The 22,093-nt window shown below is 41.4% G+C and overlaps 1 protein-coding gene across 2 annotated transcripts in view; it reads left to right on the top strand.

The window, feature by feature from the left end:
- UIMC1 (ubiquitin interaction motif containing 1) overlaps nucleotides 1-16,546 on the top strand; it is a 133,463-nt gene extending 116,917 nt beyond the window's left edge. For both annotated transcript variants that reach the window (XM_069591754.1, XM_069591755.1), the window contains exons 11-15: nucleotides 9,652-9,730; nucleotides 11,830-12,001; nucleotides 14,459-14,522; nucleotides 15,535-15,577; nucleotides 16,091-16,546. In XM_069591754.1, coding sequence (XP_069447855.1) covers nucleotides 9,652-9,730; nucleotides 11,830-12,001; nucleotides 14,459-14,522; nucleotides 15,535-15,577; nucleotides 16,091-16,301 — 569 coding nt within the window. In that variant the 3' untranslated portion in view covers nucleotides 16,302-16,546. The remainder of the gene's footprint in view (nucleotides 1-9,651; nucleotides 9,731-11,829; nucleotides 12,002-14,458; nucleotides 14,523-15,534; nucleotides 15,578-16,090) is intronic.
- Nucleotides 16,547-22,093: the final 5,547 nt, after the last annotated feature.

Below are 22,093 nucleotides of genomic sequence, written 5' to 3'. Positions count from 1 at the left end.
GACCAACCTGGATAGTATATTCAAAAGCAGAGACATTACTTTGCCGACTAAGGTCCGTCTAGTCAAGGCTGTGGTTTTTCCTGTGGTCATGTATGGATGTGAGAGTTGGACTGTGAAGAAAGCTGAGCACCAAAGAATTGATGCTTTTGAACTGTGGTGTTGGAGAAGACTCTTGAGGGTCCCTTGGACTGCAGGGAGATCCAACCAGGCCATTCTGAAGGAGATCAGCCCTGGGATTTCTTTGGAAAGAATGATGCTAAAGCTGAAGCTCTAGTACTTTGGCCACCTCATGTGAAGAGTTGGCTCATTGGAAAAGACTTCGATGCTGGGAGGGATTGGGGGCAGGAGGAGAAGGGGACGACAGAGGACGAGATGGCTGGATGGCATCGCTGACTCGATAAACGTGAATCTGAGTGAACTCCGGGATTTGGTGATGGACAGGGAGGCCTGGCGTGCTGCGATTCATGGGGTCGCAAAGAGGTGGACACGACTGAGTGACTGAACTGAACAGTAGAAATAAGTTGAGAAAATACTCAGAGGAATAGTTGGTATGATCACCATGAGATCTAAGTTAGGTAAGAAGGAAAGTGAGGATGTGACAGGATGATGGACAATGAAAAGGTGATAGCCTGGAACTAGATGTTCTAGTGGGGCTGAAGGATTATTAGAATTAGAGTATTAGAAGGAGTGAGCTGGAAAAGATAGGTGGTGGTGGTCTTGAAAGTGGCGTGATTATTATTGACAGGCTCAATCAGAGTTCCTCACTGGAACCACGGAATACAGAAAATGAATGGAATGTTTTCCTTACTTGTCCCAAGGATGATACATAACTGGTTGGTACTTTTCTAAATGCAGAGGACAGAGGTTAATGCATTACATGCAATGGATGCCTGACGGCATTACGCTTACTTCTCTCTCACAGTCCCACTTGAGCAAAGCTAAGATCTCATCCATGGGAGCTGATAGCAAAAATGTCAAGGAAGTGAGAGGACAGATACTGAATTGAACCATGGCTAACCTAAGGCTGAACTACAAAAAACTGCAACTTGCATATTCTTCAGCTAATTCTTCAGCTATATAGGCATTAAAATCATGAAGAATGATGGCAAGAGGGGCAAAAACAAAGTAAGTCATCTGTTAAAATGTTCAGTGAATGGCCAGGAAAGTGGGTGGGGTGGGTGATGAAGGGGATAGTAGATGACTTCTTCAAGGTGGAGTAGCAAGGGCAGCAGAATGGTTTGTGCTTCAAAAGAGGTTTTTCCAGTAGTCTGGAAGCAACAGTGAGGAGTAAGAGGGTATTTACTCCACCTCCGTTCAGTGGTACTGAGTTGTAAGGAAGAAGAAACAGCCAGTACTTGAGACGATACAGGGAGAAACAATGCCTTCAGAGGACAGCCATCTTTTAGTTACAGCAAGAAGATGAAGAGTACTTTCACAGAGAAGGTTAAGAACGTCAAGGATTTTTTTTTTGATTAGTGACCCAGATTCCAGAGGGCAGTTATGAGAGCAGTAGCGGGAGACTGAGTCATATTAGAAAAGTGTGCCCAGATGACAGATTAGAGTCCTGTGGGAATGAGAATCCAAGTGATGAGAGAAGCCACGGGAAGCTTGAATTTCTTGGGGTGTTCAAGGTAAGCAAGTTTAAGGCAATAAAGGGTTAATCCTGGTTATCTCTTAAAGGAGAAATGCTAGCCAGTAGAACTGTCTGTAGTGACAGAAATGTTCTGTAACAGTAGGACCAAACATGATAGCCACAAGTCGCATGTGGTTATTGAACACTTAAAATTTAACTCATGTAATTGATTAGCTAAATTTTAAATTACTTTTAATTCTAATTGAGATTTAAATTTAAATAGCCACATGTCTCAAAATGGTAGATAATGGTCAGTTCTTTTGATAGCCTTTGTGTTGGAACTAGTCTCTTAGGAAAGGCTGCCAGCAGTGAGGCAGGCAACATGCAAGTGGAGCAGGCCTTTCCTTTTTCCTCTCACATTTCACTAAGAAAGTGCTAAGTTGGAGGACAGTCAGCCTTAACAGGAACATAACAATTCTGTGGCCTCCCATTATTTTCTGCTGATGTGGTTTTGAGGCTGAGGGAGACAAACTGAGACTAACTTCTGTCATTCTGCCAAATCTCTCTTCTTTGTACATATATACGTTTAACTCAAGGAGCCATTGTCTTCACTGTTTACAGTAGTTCAAGGTCTTTGTTTTTATTTTTGATTGCTTGTCTGCTTTGGATTTTGAAAATAAATGTGCTGATGCTTACATAGTATTGGTAATTGTTCTGTGATGCTTTGGTTATTTCATTTTATTTGTACAAATTAGAATGGGAAATACTTAAGAGTAAAATCTAATCCAGTAGGCTGGTAGGTGTTGATTTAAAGATGGGCTTACATCTTTGGATAGAACTAAGAAATAAATACAGAAGACTAATAACAAGAATTGGAGAAGGAAATGGCAGCCCACTCCAGTATTCTTGCCTGGAGAATCCCAGGGATGGAGGAGCCTGGTGGGTTGCCGTCTATGGGGTCACACGGAGTCGGACATGACTGAAGCAACTTAGCAGCAGCAGCAGTAACAAGAATTACATAGTAATAAACAACTATATGCAGAGTACATCATGAGAAACACTGGGCTGGAAGAAGCACAAGCTGGAATCAAGATTGCTGGGAGAAATATCAATAAGCTCAGATATGCAGATGACATCACCCTTATGGCAGAAAGTAAAGAGGAACTAAAAAGCCTCTTGATGAAAGTGAAAGAGGAGAGTGAAAAAGTTGGCTTAAAGCTCAACATTCAGAAAACTAAGATCATGGCATCCGGTCCCATCACTTCATGGGAAATAGATGGGAACCAGTGGAAACAGTGTCAGACTTTATTTTGGGGGGCTCCAAAATCACTGTAGATGGTGACTGCAGCCATGAAATTAAAAGACACTTACTTCTTGGAAGGAAAGTTATGACCAACCTAGATGGCATATTCAAAAGCAGAGACATTACTTTGCCAACAAAGGTCCATCTAGTCTAGGCTATGGTTTTTCCATTGGTCATGTGTGGATGTGAGAGTTGGACTGTGAAGAAAGCTGAGCACCAAAGAATTGATCCTTTTGAACTGTGGTGTTGGAGAAGACTCTTGAGGGTCCCTTGGACTGCAGGGAGATCCAACCAGGCCATTCTGAAGGAGATCAGCCCTGGGATTTCTTTGGAAGGAATGATGCTAAAGCTGAAACTCTAGTACTTTGGCCACCTCATGCGAAGAGTTGACTCATTGGAAAAGACTTTGATGCTGGGAGGGATTGGGGGCAGGAGAAGGTGATGATGGAGGATGAGATGGCTGGATGGCATCACCAACTTGATGGACATGAGTTTGAGTGAACTCCGGGAGATGGTGATGGACAGGGAGGCCTGGCGAGCTGCAATTCATGGAGTCGCAGAGTCAGACACGACTGAGCGGCTGAACTGGACTGAATGTTACCCTGAGTGCTTTCTGTGCACAAACACTCTTAAACTTATTTGGATTATTTGATGTGAGCCTTACCAAAACCCAAGGGGATAGATGCTTATTATCATGTCATTTTGTGGGTAAGTCAAGGGAATAGATGTGGATTATCGTGTCATTTTGTGGGTAAGTCAAATGATACTCGGAGAGCGTAGGTAACTTATGGAAGGCAACACAACTAGTAGAGTCCCAACTTGGGGATGGATTTGTAATCTAACTCTAAAGTTGATGCACGTTATTCCGTTGTGTGTCACTGCTTCTTTGTATCTTGACAGTGCCAAGTCAAGTCCCAAGTACAGATTCCTAGGGTGTTTTCCATCCAGTGGTTTATAAAGACCTGAGTTAATGGTTGTAGGGTGATGAATGGCTCTCTCAGCTCTCAGTGATATTCTTCCTTTCTGTTTTGCTTACCTTGCCTAGGTAGTTGTTCTCCTGGAGTTGTCCTCAGACTCCATTGTTCCCTTTTGAAATCTTTGGCTGGTGTCACCAGCAACTGAGTTTTTGGATTTAAGATTCATATTGAATTCTCATCCTGCAGCTAGTTGAAATGGCTCTCGCAGCACTCATAAACCAGAGTAGGAGACTCTTTTAGAGCAACTTACCACCTTTCTGCTCCTTTGTAGGGGTGGTAGTTTTCAAAGGAAAAATGTAGCTGCAAGGCCCAGTCCAAGTCTTCTCTGATCATAACATTTAATATAGAATTAGCATATAACTCTCAGCCATCTGCCAAATCTCTTTTCCACCTGCCCATTTATCATATTTGTCTTCCCATCCTTTGCATCTTATTTCCCAGGAGAGGCAGCCTGCTCTTAGAGAAGAACATATATTTCTTTAAAGTCAGACTCATATTTTATTCTTGGTGCCATGTTTCTTTTTTTGTTGTTTTAGCTTTGTGATCTTGGTCAGTGTATTTCATAATATATAAAATACAAATAGTGATATGTGCCTTGCAGGACTGTTGTAAAGATTAACAATTATGTTTATTAAGTCCCTTGGTACAGAAAAGTTTCCTCCCAGCTGCGGGAGGAACCTATCACTATGCCAAAGCCTTAGACTGTGTGGATCACAATAAACTGTGGAAAATTCTGAAAGAGATGGGAATACCAGACCACCTAACCTGCCTCTTGAGAAATGTGTATGCAGGTCAGGAAGCAACAGTTAGAACTGGACATGGAACAACAGACTGGTTCCAAATAGGAAAAGGAGTGCGTCAAGGCTGTATATTGTCACTGTGCTTATTTAACTTCCATGCAGAGGACATCATGAGAAACGCTGGGCTGGAAGAAACACGGGCTGGAAGAAACACAAGCTGGAATCAAGATTGCCGGGAGAAGTATCAATAACCTCAGATATGCAGATGACACCACCCTTATGGCAGAAAGTGAAGAGGAACTAAAAAGCCTCTTGATGAAAGTGAAAGAGGAGAGTGAAAAAGTTGGCTTAAAGCTCAACATTCAGAAAACTAAGATCATGGCATCTGGTCCCATCACTTCATGGGAAATAGATGGGGAAACAGTGGAAACAGTGTCAGACTTTATTTTTGGGGGCTCCAAAATCACTGTAGATAGTGACTGAAGCCATGAAATTAAAAGACGCTTACTCCTTGGAAGAAAAGTTATGACCAACCTAGATAGTATATTCAAAAGCAGAAACGTTACTTTGCCGACTAAGGTCCATCTAGTCAAGGGTATGGTTTCTCCTTTGGTCATGTATGGATGTGAGAGTTGGACTGTGAAGAAAGCTGAGCGTCAAAGAATTGATGCTTTTGAACTGTGGTGTTGGAGAAGACTCTTGAGAGTCCCTTGGACTGCAAGGAGATCCAACTAGTCCATTCTGAAGGAGATCAACCCTGGGGTTTCTTTGGAAGGAATGATGCTAAAGCTGAAGCTCCCGTACTTAAGCCACCTCATGTGAAGAGTTGACTCATTGGAAAAGACTCTGATGCTGGGAGGAATTGGGGGCAGGAGGAGAAGGGGATGACCGAGGATGAGATGGCTGGATGGCATCACGGACTCAATGGACGTGAGTCTGAGTGAACTCCGGGAGATGGTGATGGACAGGGAGGCCTGGCGTGGTGTGATTCATGGGGTTGCAAAGAGTTGGACATGACTGAGCGACTGAACTGACTGACAGAACAGGTTCTCATAAAATAAGAGTCCTTTATCCCCATGAATCCCTTGCTGTGACTTAAACTGACAAATATTTATTAGAATCTAATCTTTGCTAAACTGTGTTGGGGATGGTAAAGAGATCAAATCAAAATCTGGAATCTCTGGATTCTGAAGTTCTTGTGACGTAGAAAAATGACTGACAAATAACAGAAACGTGCTATTTACACAGGTATGAATTAATATACAGAGAGCTTCCCTGGTGGCTTATGCAGTAAAGAATATGCCTACAACGCAGGAAACTTCAGTTCAATCCCTGCCTTGGGAAAATCCCCTGGAGAAGGGAATTGCAACCCACTCCAGTGTTCTTTCCTGGAGAATTCCATGGACAGAGGAGCCTGGCGGATTACAGTCCATGGGTTTGCAAAGAGTTGAACACGACTGAGTGACTTAACACCTTCACCTTCATATTAATATTAATATAAAGTTCTGTAAACAATTAATTTCTTTCCCAGCCCTGTTTGTGGAGTGGTTTCTAAGTATTTCTTTTGGAAAAATACTTGATAGTCAAGATGGGAGACAAATAGAGAGGAGGTGGCAAACACTTAAAGGTTTATGTAGTCTGAAATGCCAATCTTTTAAGAATTGATTTAAGCAAGGCACTTGATAAATCTCTCAGAGTCCTTGTACATAAGTTGGAGAAATGTGGGTTAGCTGATAGAATAGGAGGTGGGTTTTGTAGGTGGTTATACAACTATGTCCAGGATGTTTTTCTCCTGCAGTACTTTATTTTTACTTATAAAATCTCTTAGTTGCAGGGAACTTAGATTATCTAGTCTAATTTGTGCCTAAGTCCTCATTATAAGCTGGCCTCTTTTTCTCCCTTTGAAGAGAAAAGGGAGAAATTTAAAAAAAAATTTTTTTTAAATTTTCTAACTGGAAGTTTGTACTTCTTAATCTCCCTCACCTAATTCCTGTCCATGCCCCCCTGCCCCCTGCTGCCCACCCCTGGCAACTCCCTATTTGTTCTTTGTTTCTGTGACTCAGTTTCTGTTTTGTTATATTTGTTTGTTTTATTTTTTAGATTCTACATATAGGTGAGATCATGTAGTGCTTGTCTTTCTCTGTCTGACTTACGTCACTTAGCATAATACCCTCTAGGTCCATCCGTGTTGCTGCAAATGGCAAGGGCTTTTTTTTTTTTTTAATGTCTGAATACTATTCCATTGACGCACATATAACCTCTTCTCTATCCATTCATCTGTTACACTTACATTGCTTCCATATCTTGGCTATTGTAAATAATGCTGCAGTGACCATAGGGATACATATATTTTTGAATTACAGTTTTCATTCTTTTCAGGTAAATGCATACTTTTTAAAATTTTTAATTTAGTAGTATAGAAAACTATATAGTGAAAAATATGCCTACTGCCTATTCTAGTCCCCTGGTGTCCCTGACATCCTCCCCAGAGACAAGACATTATAGTTGCTTCTGTATACGATCATGTTTTATTTTACATATCTCTTTAACATTGTATTACAGTGATTTTAGTGTATGTGCTGTCTCCCTTAGTAAATTGTGTGCTCCTTAAGAGAAAGGACCATGCCTCATAATTTCCTGTTATCTCTCCAAATTACTCGCATATTAAAGATTCTCAATAAATATTTGCTTGATTAAGTATTTAAAGGAAATTTGGAGTAGGAGAAGATAGGCTTCTCTGGTAACATGCCACAGTTTTCTGTGTCCTTGGCCTAATCATTTACAACCATTTTTCCCCAGTGACTTGGATGAAGATGTAGAAAGCATGCTTGTCATATATGCAGATGAACCAGAGCTGGAACAGAGAGCTAGTATAACATCAGATGACAGAATCAAGACTTCAGATGATCTCAACAGACTGCAATGTGCAACTGAAAAGAACAGGGATAAATATAAAGCCGTGTTGAAGGGGAAAAATACCCAACAATTTAGTTACCCAGATACAGAATTAGGAGACCTTCTTGATAGCATTTTGAAGATGATTTGGGAGGAGGGGGATATATCTTAATTGCCTTTAAGTTCAGTTTAAGTCAGTAGAATATCAGGATTGTCACAGGCTTGGCTGAATTAGTCTGGATAAGGTAGCTTGTGGTACTTGTGTTCTCTTTACTGGTCAGATTGCTTGTTGGAATATTGGGTCTGTTTTGGGGTGCCACACATATGGAAGATTTAACAGATTGGGGTATATGTAGAGGTTAACGCAAAAGATAAAACATGGGTATAAGAATCAGACAGATCTAGACTGTGTCCTGGGTTGTTCTTCCTAGTTGTGATAGCTTGGCAAAGTCAATTCCTTTGAGTTTATTTTTGTACCTTTAAAATAGGACAGAATAATAATACCAGTCTCTGCTGCTGCTGCTAAGTCGCTTCAGTCGTGTCCGACTCTGTGCGACCCCATAGACGGCAGCCCATGAGTCTCTGGAGGATCATTAAAAGGATTAGAGCTACCTTAGGCCCTCAAAAGGATCTGTATTCCAAGTCTTATTACAGATTGGCTTAATGACTAGATATAATACCTGTTTTGAAGGTTGCAAGTAATGCAGCTTGTTCTATGTTCAAAGAACTGACTTGTGGAAAAGGGGGGTAAATGTATCCATACAGCCCGTAAATGCAGATTGAGCTAGAAATGTTGTGTAGCAGTAGAATGGGTTTCTCTAGGAGGAAGTGAATTCTCCTCAGTAATTGGACATAGTCAGTTGAGACTGTATAATCACTTGTCAGGAATACTTTTAGAGGCATTTTTATGAGTGGTAGGTTGGACTAGAAGGGTAGGTAAACTATGGCCAGCCAGAGCCAAATACAGTCAGACATCTGTTTTTGTAAATAAAGTTTTAAGATGGTGAAGAATGTGACTGCAATGCCAGAGACCTGGGTTCTATCCTGAGTTGGGAAGATCCACTGGAGAAGGACATGGCAACCCACTCCAGTATTCTTGCCTGGAGAATCCCATGGACAGAGAAGCCTGATGGGAAGCCTATAGTCCATAGGGTTGCAAAAGAGTCGGACATGACTGCAGTTACTTAACACACACCACACCCCATTATAATGTTGTCTGTGGCTGCCTTCCTACTATAGGAACGCTCATGCCCAGTTGAGTAGTTGTGACAGAGACCATATGGCCTTCCAAACCTAAACTACTTACTGTCTGGTCCTGTATAGAAAAAATTTGCTAACCTCTGGTTTAGGTAAATGCTTCCACAACCTAAATTATTTTGTGAACTGATAACCTTTCTAAATCTTCTATCATGGGAATTTCAAGTGTCAAGAGGGACAAAGGCAAGGTTTAAAGTGAGATGTTCATAATTCTTGTTAACTGCAAGGAATGAAGACTGAAAAAGAGTTGGTTAATTAACTTCCAAAACCCTTTAAGAGAATGTGCTTTTGTAAACATACCTTTTGGTATGAGAAAAGAATTTGTATGCCACCTGGGCTAAAGCTGTCTGTATTCACTAGAATTAGGAGGAGGTGGTCCTAGTGTAGTGGAAAAGACTGATTGTGTCAACTGTTCTGAGCTCTGCTTTTCTCACTGGTAAATGGAACCCTTTCCAGTGTTTTATGAAGATTGGAGCTAATGTTGGCACTCAGATGTAGCTGTCATTGCTATGTATCAAAAAGCATCTTATTGGAGCATGTATCACACCAGACAGAATTTTCATTGGGAAAGTATAAATCCTTCCCCTGAGTGCTACAAATTGAGATAGTACACAGAAACTTTTCTTGGTGTGGAATAGATCTTTAGATCTAATGGCAAATAGAGGAAAAATAGATCTCATTGCAAATATGGAAATACCTTGCTGCTGGCAGTTTCAGTCCAATTATGCAAGTAATATTCTCTATAGTAGAAAGGCAGAGGTTTCCTAGTCACCTCTCCCATTTGGAACAGAATTTTAAACTTTTCTACTTCCAATACATTTTATATTTACAGTCTACTGCCAGCTAACAGATTTGCTTCTTTTTTTTTGTTTGTTTTATTTCTTGTCTTTCTTTTTTTGTTGAAAGTGTTGACTCGGAGTCAAAGAGAGGCCTTGAACAGACGTGACAGTGTGACAACTGCTCAGACTTCCCTAGACATTGACAAGTAAGTAGGTGCACTGTGTTTACAGAGCTCTTGCTTAACATACCATTGCTTAGACTGAATGAGAGACCAGTTCCTCTCTTACCCTGGGTTTCTTTGACCAGGCAATCAAATCTTTGCTTAACACCTGAATTTCTTTTAGTATTCTCAGTTTATGTCAGTATTGGTGGCCTCTTGTGTCCCTTTTTGCTACTCTGAAAAGACCCTGCCACCTACTCCACTTCCACATTGCTCTGAGCTTTCTGTTTTCTTTGAATTTGCGTCTTGGTGTTGGTGCTTTGGGGAAGTAGTGAGCTATTTTGCAATGTCATGGTGCAGAAGTTGAGTTGCAAGAAGTTGGGCAATATTGAAGACTTCGTTGGGTTGTGGGTTGCAGCTTGACTAAGAACGCACATCCGTTCCCAGTGGAGGCAGAGGCAAGGGGAGGTCAAGTATAAGTGCTACCTCCTAAAAGTAAAGATATCACCAACAATACATTAGAGCAGTTAGTAATTAGAAACATTTTTCTTTGAAACACAGATCCTGTCTTAGATTCTAAATTTCATAGCTGCCTTCCTTAATCCAATTGAACAGAGCTGATCCACTTTCTTTTTTTAGACTCCTACCATCATGCAGATATTCTTCTAGGACTGTATTCATCACACTGTTGCACTAATCTTTTTTCTTTGATTTTTGACATTTCTGTCTCCCTGGCTAGGCTGTGAGTTATAATATTTGAAGACAGATACTTGCCTTCATTCATGTTTATATCCCCAGCATCTAATAGAATGTGTGTGAGACAGCAATATCAGTAATACCTCTTTGTTGAGCTTTTAATATTATGTGCCAGCCACTGTGCTGAGTGCTTTATTTACTTCATAACTATCACAATTGTTGATATGGTAGTATTTTTTTCTTTTTTAAAAATAGATATAGAAACTGAAGAGAAATTAGGTAACTGGTTATGATCATGTGGCCAGAACTGGCAAAGTCTACCTGACTCAAAAACTTATGCTGCTTTTACAGTGCTGCATCTCTCATGTAAGTAGGGTATTAATAATGCTTTTTACATTAATGGATAAACCTTGAAAGGTACACTAGTCTAACTTTTCTCATAAAGCAGAGTTTCACTTGTAGTCTCTCTGATGATTAATTACTTGAGAGACTTATTTCTCCTATTTTAAAGACCTCTCAGAGAAACTTCTTAAAGGCAGTCTAAATCTTTCTGTAGTAACTGAGTGGCAACAGCCAGAAGTTTTGGAAGGTTTTCTTTAGCTTTGTAAAACTAAGATGATCTTATGAGTCAGGCAGACCTGGCTTCTGACAATTATTAGCTATAGGACATTAGGGAGAGTAGTGCCTTCCTAACCTGGCCAAGGAATTAATTGACAAATTGTGTTTAAAGGACCATGCACCAGTTCTCATCATAGAGAAAATACATCGTGAATGTTCATTTTCTTCCTTTGTCTCCAGTGATTCCATTTTCACTGATGCCCAATAAACTTTACCTCAAGGACATAATTTCCTCTGTTTACACAAAGTCTACATTATAAAAAGATAAAAATAGCTGTATATATGAAGTTATGCAAAAGCCTCTGGCAGAACCACATGGTTTTAGTAACTTCCTAGCTGTAGAATTGAGGAAGGCAGCATATAGACAGACTTGATTTACTAATCAGACAAGTTCACCCTCCCTGGTAGAAATGTCATTTTTGATTTAATGCTCTTGGTGTTCCCTTTTCTGTCTAAATTTTTAACTTCCCTTTGAAAAACCTATTACACTTAATTTGAGAAGAGTTTGATGGAATATTTTATGTCTGGAGAGCAATCAGCATTGTTTGAGTTAGTTAGAAGAGCTTATTTCATTATCATCCTACTGCTGCAACAGCAGGATACAAAGAAACAGCCAGGGAAAACCACTAATCACTCAGTCCTTTGGATTGGCATTGGGTTCATTTTATTGATGATCCTGCTGAGCGATTCTGCTTTGGTTGACATTTCTCCTCCATAGAATAAGATGTAAAAACACAATTTGAGATGTATCTAGGAGCATAGAGGCAAAAGCAAATCTTTTTTTTTTTTTTTTCTAACTGCTTTTTCTCCATTTTTTTCTGATTGGCTAGGGATGAGAAATGTTACCTCTGTAAATCCCTTGTTCCACTCAGAGAGTACCAGTGTCATGTAGAGTCCTGTCTCCAGCTTGCAAGAGGCGACCAAGGAGATGAGCATGAAGAGAGTGAGAGAGTATGCACAGCTGCGGGGAGGAAGCGTCCACAGCGGCTGAGGAACCTAAAGGTATGTATGGAGTGTTTTAGGAAAGGTTACCTAGTTCTTCACATTTCTGTTCAGGGCTTTCTTTGTCCCCTTCCTTCCTCTTTCCTTTTCTTCTGTTTATCTTGAAACTAGATTTGTGCTTTTTAAAATTATTTTTTCTTTTAATTAAAAAGTAATATATACTCAAGTAGTATACACTTAATATAGAAAATACAGGAAGTTAAAAAAAAAAAGTATGAAGAATCAGGGGGAATTATCACCCATAATTTAGTTACTCAAAGATGACATCTTTTAGTATTTTGGCCTGTTTTTTTTCCAGTCTTTTTTTTCCTATGCATTTTAAATTAATTGTATATGTACATACACAGTTATCATTGTAGCATAACAAACTTCCTAAGCATATTTTTAAACTGTTTCTGAAATTACTCTTAATGTTTGTATCATACAGTCAATTAACCATTCTCATATTATTGGACATTCAGATTGTTTCCAGTTCTTTTGTATTATAACGCTATGTTTAAAGGATTAATTAGTCTTTGTATTATTTCCTTAGAATAGATTTCCTGAAGTGGAGCTCTTAGGGCAATGAATCTAAATATTTTAAAATCTCTTGAAACATATTGCCAAATGACTTTCCAGAAAGTATATTCTAGAAATATCCCCACTGCCAGGAACATACCACGATCAACTCTGCTGAACACCTCATGTACCTAGCCTTATTAGGAAGTCGTAGGATCTGGCCCTGGTCACTGGGAATATGTGCTTTCTGGCCTTTGTGATTAGAAAACAGGAAGAGCAAGTCTTGGCTTTGAAATTAAAGACAAAGCAGCAGCTCCGTATTCTAGACTTACTGGCATAGCAATCATTGCACACCAAGATGGAGAAGCCATAATATGTCATGAAGAGAAAAAGGGACCCCTGTATGAATAGGGTGATTTTTGAGGTTGTAATTTGGAATTGAGGCTTATGGGTATGTGTTTATACCACAGAGCTAGTTTTTCCTCTGGCAACACTGTCTCTAAAAGCTAACTTGAAACTTGTTATTTTCTGTTTTAAATCTCTCCAAAGCTATCATAGGTCAAATGTTACTATAGAATAAACTACAATCACAGAAAACTAATCAAACTGATCACATGGACCACAGCCGTGTCAATGAAACTATAAGCCATGCCATGTAGGGCCACCCAAGACGGATGGGTCATGGTGGAGAGTTCTGAGAAAATGTGGTCCACTGGAGAGGGGAATGGCAAACCACTTCAGTATTCTTGCCATGAGAACCCCATGAACAGTATGAAAAGGCAAAAAGATATGACACTGAAATATGCAATCCCCAGGTCGGTAGGTACCCCACATGCTACTGGAGAAGAGTGGAGAAATAACTCCAAAAAGAGTGAAAAGACAGAGCCAAAGTGAAAACAATGCTCAGTTGTGGATGTTACTGGTGATGGAAGTAAAGTCCGATGCTGTAAAGAGCAATCTCCTTGGAAGAAAAGCCATGATTGACTTAAACAGCATATTAAAAAGCAGAGACATTACTTTGCTGACAAAGGTCCATCTAGTCAAAGCTGTGATTTTTCCAGTAGTCATGTATAGATGTGAGAGTTGGACTATAAAGAAAGCTGAGTGCTGAAGAATTGATGCTTTTGAACTGTGGTGTTGGAAAAGACTCTTGAGAATCCCTTGACTGCAAGGAGATCAAGCCAGTCAATCCTAAAGGAAATCAGTCCTGAATATTCATTGGAAGGACTGATGCTGAAGCTGAAACTCCAATACTTTGGCTACCTAATGTGAAGAACTGACTCATTGGAAAAGACCCTAATGCTGGGAAAGATTGAAGGCAGGAGAAGGGGTTGACAAAGGATGAGATGGTTGGATGACATCACCAATTCAATGGACATGAGTTTGAGCAAGTTCCAGGAGTTGGTGATGGACAGGGAAGCCTGGCGTGCTGCTGTCCATGGGGTCACAAAGAGTTGAACACAACTGAGTGACTGAACTAACCTGAACTGAGAATAATTTGCCATGACTCTGGTATCCATTCCTGGATATATTCTTGGCATAGAGATGTATCTATTAATCATGTTTGCTTTTTTACTGTGTAAAAGTGATTAAGTCACTCAGTCATGTTGGACTCTTTGAGACAGCATGGACTGTAGCCTGCCAGGCTGCTCTGTCCATGAAATTCTCCAGGCAAGAATACTGGTGTGAGTTACCATTTCTTTCTCCAGGGGATCTTCCTGACCCAGAGTTTGAACCCAGGTCTTCTGCATTGCAGGCAGATTCTTTACCACCTGAGCCAGCAGGGAAGCCCCCTTTTTTTTTTTTTAATTGTGTACCCTCCTTTATTAGAAAGCAAAAGACTTCCATTCAGCTGTGTCTCCACACCTCTTCTCTCCTGGAGATATCTATGATCTAGGCTAGGGAAGTTGTATTTTAGCCTCTCTGTGTAACCTTTTCATCACTTTTTCTCTGACACAGGATAAAGGCCAAAATGAAGGCCGTCTCCTCCGTCTCTTGGAACAGTCTGAGTACAAGACTGCAGGTGAGGCCCTCAGGACCAGTTTTCTGAGCTTCTGCCTAAGGCCTTCCAGTAAACATAGCCACTACCAACTCTTTTACTACAGTTTTTACTAGAGTTATGAGGGTGTACATTTGACCCAATCAGCTGGCCTTTGAGACTTGATCTAGATCATCTCTCCCTAAGGAAGATTAAATACTCTGTCTTGTTTGTCGTGTGTTTTGTTTCAGCTTTTATAAAGCTTGAGCTTTCTACTGCCTGTTGAACTGGGGAAAAAACATTTCCACATCATAGGGCAATGGCACAAGCCCTAAATACCTTTTACATTAAAACCAGACATTACTGTCTTCTCCTTATGTTTTGTGCATTATTCATGTTACCCTTAGCTTAGTGTCTCAACCTATCCTCCTGAGAGTCTGTAGCATTGCATAGAGTTAGTAATACCAACTTCATAGATTGAAAGGATTATATCTAGTAAAGCTCCATATATATTCCCTGATGTAAATAGGCTCTTGATAAATGTTAGCTGCTATTATTATTATTGTTCTTGTTGTTGATAGTTGCTTTTGTTAAAATTTACTAGACGTAGATGAAAGAAGAACTTTTGCTTAGGTCTGATGAGATTTGCTTGCCGTCTAGTTCTAATAGTTCATTCCCACCAAGTAAATCTGTTGTGTCTTCTGATGACTATAAAAAGGCTGCCTCTCTGAGCCCCATAGCCTGCTGCCTTTAGGTCAGCAGATTATAGATCTGCAGGTAGCATATATTCCTTGGCAACTCATTGTTCCTCAAGTCCAGATTTGAAGTAGGTTTATTCAGTGGTTATTCATTCAAAAGTGTTCACCTCTGTACTTCTGCAGCTAAGCCTATTGGATGCTAATGCTCACATTCCATTGGTCTGGGGATTGGAGATCTGAGCCACCTGGATAAGCCTGATGAAGAACAGTGCCCAGAACATAGGAAGCACATGAACAGTGAAAAGTATTATGATTATAGCACTACTAAAAAGATTATTACTTTTTCTCTCCTATCACAGATACAGAGATAAAGACCAAGTTTTCAGAAACAGGAGCCTTCAGGTGAGTTGAGGTGTGCATTGAAGTGTGGCTGTCAGCAGTTTTAGAAGCAGGCCTGGTCCTGTATTCTGTGTATAATGTGGTATTCAAACAGTTGAAGTAGAAAGCTGTGGAGCTGTGTGACCATTCTTGATATAACTCTGTGACCCTCATATGTCTAGGCTAAGAATTGGATGACTACCTCCGTTCATTCCTGGTGTTAATATAAGCACAGAAAAAGCTGTCTTACTCTTTTTTGCCTGTCTGTCCCCACTCAGCCCTCATCTTTTGACTTAGAAGTCAAACAATTTGGGAATTTGGGTCTGAATCCTCATTTCCTCACTGCCTGACTGTGTGGCTTTGGGTGTATGATTTACCCAGTGTCCTCATCTGTGAAAGGGAAATGACAGTACTTATCTGATTGAATTATTCCAAAGATTATGTGAGCTAGTAGTATATGTAAATACCCCTGAGACACATACTTATTGCTTATTAGTAGGTGTATCGTGAATTCTGATGTTTTTTTCTCCTCTCTAGGGTGTCTTCACCAGGGCTAGAAGAAGCAGGCTGCAGCAGAAAGATGCAGAATTCCCTTACACATCTCGATTCAAATGAGTCTCCCATCAAGTCTTTTGTTTCTGTTTCAGAAGCCACAGATTGCTTAGTGGACTTTAAAAAGCAGCTTACTGTCCGGCCACGTAGCCAGACACAAACCAAACCAGGCAGAGGAAGAAGGAGGAAATCCTGAATTTCTAGGGTCCGAAGGTTGACGAAATCATTAGCAATAGAAGTCTGCCATGTTTATTAAGCCTTAGTGGCCTGCAGTTCATTGTTAAGGAAGTTTTGTCCCTACAGTTTCTACTACCAGCATCTACTCAGCATTCTGGTTTTTATGTTTTCTATGAGCTATACAGACAACTGTGTGTAGTGTTTTGTTTTATAACAATCTGTTTGAATTCAAGTATAGTTAAAAAGAAAATTTAAGTATATCTATCTATGTTTGTATGAAGTCTTATTTCAATAAGATGGAGAGTCTCCTTTTTGTCTCTGTGTTGCAGGGCTTGGGGAGGGGTGTTTTAATTATGGAGCTAGTTCTCAGACTCATCAATTGTATGTTTTGGAATTCCATTACTGGTGTCTGACATACTGCCTATATTCACTGAATGTGTAGTATACAGTTTTACTGTTTTGACCTTCTCTGACATCATTCTGGAAGATGCCAAGGGATTGAATGCTGCTTCTGTTCTCCTGTCCTTACTGTTCAGTGACTTGTCACTTCATCTTGCTGCCTCACCCAGTTAAGAATTCTCAGCCAGAGCACAGGACCTTTGAAGAAATATGTCCAGTCATTCTTTCCAGGAATTTGTAAATGAACTCTCAAGTTATTAATTTCTATACAATTATTTTTTCTTTCTGGATTAACCAGTGGGGATGCCTTGCATATTCATCTGCTAAAGCTGAAATTGCTTCTCTTACCATCAGAGGTCATAGCAGCAACAGGAAGTAACTTCTATTTCAGTACATCAGTAGAAGAATGCATGTTCTTAACCTCGTTGCTCAGGATCTTCCAGTGAAGAACAGAGCTGTGGTCTATCCTCAGTGTACAGATAGACTCCAAAGATGAGAGGATGTTGAATGGCAGAAGGAACTACTTAAGGGAGATGACCAAACAAGGATGTTGAGAAAACTAGCATTGGCCCAAGTTGATTTGATGTCTTAGTGGAAGTTGATATGAGGTGACTACCAAGCAGGAAAGGATCTTGGGGCAGGATAAATGGGACACCACTCAGACTATCCTGACTTCTGATTTACCAAGTCCAAAATTTTCTTTTCCTTTATTTTTAAAAATTTAATATTTTAATTCATTTATTTGCACTGGGTCTTAGTTGTGGCATGCAGAATCTTTAGTTTGACATGCAGACTCTTGGCAGCCTATGGGATCTAGTTCCCTGACTGGGGATCAACCTGGGCCCCCTGCATTGGGAGCTCAGAGTCTTAGCCACTGGACCACCAGGGAAGTCCTTCCTTTATTTTAAAACAAATGTGAAGTATATGTTAGACTGGGAAGTTCAGAGATAGCTGGATGTAGGACACAGCACAGGCTTTTAATGCACTGTTTCCTGCCTAGCTGCCTTTGCATACAAGCTCTTAGAGTTAGAAGAAGGCAGGATGGCAGGCTTACTCTGTTTCTTCCATGTCATGGTGTTGGAGGGCATTGACATTGTGGCCAGCATCACATAATTGCTGTTATTTTTTGAGCATTTGCTATGGTTTAGACAACGTGTGTGCCTTTGTTTAATCCTCGCAGCAACCTTATAAGGTAGGTATTATCTCCCCCCAATTTTCGGATGAGGAAACAGGCTTAGAGTGAAAAAATAAAAAACACTTTTTGTCCTTGGCAGTGAGACTACAGTGCTCTGCCTCTTCAGTCCTAACAAAAATGCTAGTATTGATTATTTTCCCGTTTTCCTTCTAATGAGAAGTAGTTTATCAGTTATGTCCCATCACTTTAACTTTCACTAGTTTTCTTTCTCAGTAAACGGCAGTTTATTGGAGGTAAAGTTCTATAAATGGGGTAGTATGTTTATCTCTCTGCCTGGAGATAAGAATAGGGAAAGGGCTGATTCTGGAAAGGGAATTATTTAACTTATAATTGAGCAGTCTCCCTGGAACATGAATCAGTGGCAAATTGTTGGAGGAGGGTGTAGATCAGTGGGACTACTACTGATAGGCTTATTTGTTAACTAATGTGGAATCAGGAGAAAACAGCCATCTCCCTAGGCCCTCCACCTCTATCTTTGGTAAAGGCTGCTTGCTCATTTGTCTTATTCTCCCAATACTGGTGGTCCTGTGTGAGGGACCTTAAACAGTGAAGAGACAAAGTCAGTGGAAAGAATATGACATCAGCTTGAAACTTTGGCCACCTGATGCAAAGAAATGACCCATTTGAAAAGACACTGATGCTGGGAAAGATTGAAAGTGGGAGGAGAAGGGACAACAGAAGATGAGATGGGTGGATGCCATCACTGACTCAATGGACATGAGTGAGTAGACTCTGGGAGTTGGTGATGGACAGGGAAGCCTGGCGTGCTGCAGTTCATGGGGTCGCAAAGAGTCAAACACGACTGAGCAACTGAATTGAACTGAATCTGAAGCTCTGCTTCTGATACAAGTTAACATCTGAGACCTAGTTTCCTTTTCTATAAATTGGGGGAAAGCTTACAGGGCTCTAAAGAGTAAGATTATGTATATAAAAGCACAGTATCTATCTCATAGAAGGTGAGTGAATGGCAGTAGTTGTTATTTCAATGTGATGCTAGTTTTGTATGTCTTAAGTAGTGTCATGGTGAGAGGTGGAAAAGCCAGAGAGGTGATGTGCAGATGTGAGAGGATACAGTTTGATGACCTTAGTTCCATCAAGTACTAGCCTTCCACAGCAAACTCAGATGTCAAGCTTGCCTCAGGCCATCAGGTTTTGGGGTTTTGTTTCTTGTTTTTGTTTTACTTCTTAAAGATGGGAAGCAGCTGTTCTGCTAGTGTTGCCAACTCAAGGAGCTGGGAAACTCCGTGAACTTCACAAGGCATTGTGATGAATGGGGAAGGAGAAGGTAACTTTTCTATTCGGCATGGTGGTTGTGTTATTTCACTTCATCCTTATAACAGCCCTCTAGCCGAGGCTGTGCCTTGCCCATTTCCCCTGGGCACTCATTGTTCTACTACATACCCACAGGGTCCTATTGCAAGGACCTGCAACTCTCTGCCTTAGCACTTCTCTAGGCTAGTGTGCAGCAGAGCTGGGAGTGCCAGGAAGTGAGGGCCTCTGAGGCAGCCCTCAACCAGTGAAAATGGAATTTGGAGGATAAATTTCCCAGCTTCCTCACCTCACTTAGTTTCATTCTACATGTCTTCCAGAGTTCCTTCAGGGCTTGAACCTCAGGAGCTCTCAGCTCAGCAGTAGCTTAATTATGTATGCTCTATTGACTTCCTTCCCTTCCTATCTCATTTTCAGCTCCCCTGTCAGTACTTCCTGGATCAGGGCTGGGACCAAGGTGAGGGACCCTCACTCTTTAGTTCATGTAAAGTAAGAGTTGACACTAGTATGAATTTGAAAGGGTTTCTCCACATTTTGTAGCTAGGTACTTCACATGCATTGCCCTAATCCTAACCCTGGCCTGGATTGCTTCCCAATTAAATGACACTCAAATTAGGTCCACTTCTGGAGGAACCTGTCCTAAGGCATTAGTAGTCTTTATGTTTTATACACAGAAAACAGGCTCAGCGAAGTGTAAAAACTCATTTTGATTCATACAACTGGTAAATTAGATGAGATTCAAACCCAGGTCTGTTTGACACCAGTGCTGATTCTCTCTACTATTCCGCACTACTTCCTAACCCCACTTGTCACAAAATCCAATGGGAATTTTAAACTTGGATGGGCCCATTCTCACCTGTGAGGCAGAGCAGCTTTGGCCCTAAGTTGATCTAGAAGATGGGAATTGGGGTGAGGGAAAGGCAGGTAGTAAGTAGATGGTAGTACCAGTGGGAAGATGGAAGAATGTATAAACCCTGAGTAGGAAGGCTGCTGAAGCCATGTGTACCTGGAAGGCAAGAAGAGATTACTTATTTCCTCTCAGTTTCAAAAGCCCTGTACTATTGAGGTTGTGGGAGAGTTCTTCAATTTAAGAAAAATTAACTGATACCTCTTCCCTGGTGGCTCAGATGGTAAAGAATCCACCTGCAATGCAGGAGACCCAGGTTCAATCCCTGGGTTGGGAAAATCCCCTGGAGAAGGAAATGGCAACCCACTCTAGTGTTCTTGCCTTGGAAATCCCTTGGGCAGAGAAGCCTAGTGGGCTACAGTCCATGAGGTTGCAGAGTCAGATACAACTGGACAACTTTCATCTTCAGTTTTCATCTCATGTTAGATCTAGAACAGGGGCGCCAAAGACAAATAAGAATCATTCTTTGAGAGTCCACAGTGCAGTAGGGGAAGGCAAACATTCTATTGATAGATTGTAGTCAATGCAATGATACAGGGAGATCAAGACACTATGGGATCAATAGGCTGCTACTCAGCTAGGATCAGGGCCAGGAGGAGCTTGTCTGGGAAGGCTCCCAGCATTGTTGATGTCTAAGGTGTAATTTAAAGAATGAAGAAAAGTTAAGTGGAAAAGCTGGATGGGGCAAAGAGGGAGTCAATCCAGGCAGATCAGCATGAACAAAACACTTAACAGTAAAGAGCAGCTTGATGGGTATAGGAGAGCTGGAGTAAAAGGGCATGGGGGGAAAGGCAGGAAGCTTATTTGGGCTTGAGGGCCTGTGTGCCTGGCCTTGGGGCACTGTCAGCTGTGAGAAGCAAGCCTGGGAGCAGCTCAGAACAAGGATGGCCTGGCTCTCATCCCAGCCATGGTACTTGGGCTACAGCCCACGTTTCCCCCAGCTATCTGCCTCTCCTGTTTCCTTAGTTCCCCCTGAACAGCTGGAGATTGGCGCTTAGGGTCCATGAGGACCCTTGTCAGGACTTGTCCTTCCCCTTGTTGGTCAGTGGTCATCTGGTCTGAAGAGAACTGCTGATCCCTGCTATGCCTCTGCTCCAGTCAGGGCTGTCACAGTAGTTCACAGACCCCAAGCCCAGGCTGCTTCCTCCCTGCATAGGCTCTGACATAGGCCTTCTTTGACACTCTGCCTAGGGTACTGGGACCCCTGCTGCTGGGGAAATAGACATGGGACTTCCAGAAATACAGACAAAGAGCCCTGGCATTGCTTGTCAGGGACGTATCCTCACTCAGGTTCAGGAGAGAGCAAACTGTCAGCATGAATCACAGCTGGGCCTTTGGCATTCAGTTCTGTGTTCTCTCCTAACTAAACAAAGTTGAGAGAGACGAGCCCCAGGCTAGGCAGGCTGCTATGTTGTGAATGACGGCCACTCTGTCCTCCCCACCCCCATTCCCAATTTTCCTGCCTTTAGAGCTTATCTGCCTGATTGCTGCCCACTGAACTGTGCAGTGGGGCTGATGTCTGGCATGTTTCCAGGTCCAGTCATGCCCCAGACTGACAGAACAGGTATCATCCTCGGTCTCCATCCTGGTGTCATGTGTAGGCCGAGTACTGTTATGGTTAATGGTAAGATTACTGTTGGTGAGGTAGCCGGAAGTTTTACAGTATCTGCTCACCAATTTCGAGGGAAATTGGTGCACTATGTCTAGTTACCATGGTGGGTAGGTGTCTCAGTCCATTTGGCTAGCTATTAAATACTACCACAGACTGAGTGGCTTATAAACAATGGGAATGTATTTCTCACAGTTCTGGCAGCTGGACGTCTAAGATCAATGTGCCAACATGGATGAAGGCCCTCTTCCAGGTTGCAGACCACCCACTTCCTGTATCCTCACATGGCAGAAGAGGCAAGGGAGCTCTCAGTGACATATGATGAGAACACTGGTCCCATTCATTAGGGTTTCACCCTTAGGACCTAATCACCTCCCAAAGACCCTACTTCCTAATACCATCATCTTCAGCATGAGGCTTTCAACATAAGGA

Source organism: Ovis canadensis, chromosome 5 (genome assembly GCF_042477335.2).
Source record: "Ovis canadensis isolate MfBH-ARS-UI-01 breed Bighorn chromosome 5, ARS-UI_OviCan_v2, whole genome shotgun sequence".
Taxonomy (NCBI): Eukaryota; Metazoa; Chordata; class Mammalia; order Artiodactyla; family Bovidae; genus Ovis; species Ovis canadensis.
This window is presented reverse-complemented; position numbering and strand designations above follow the sequence as displayed.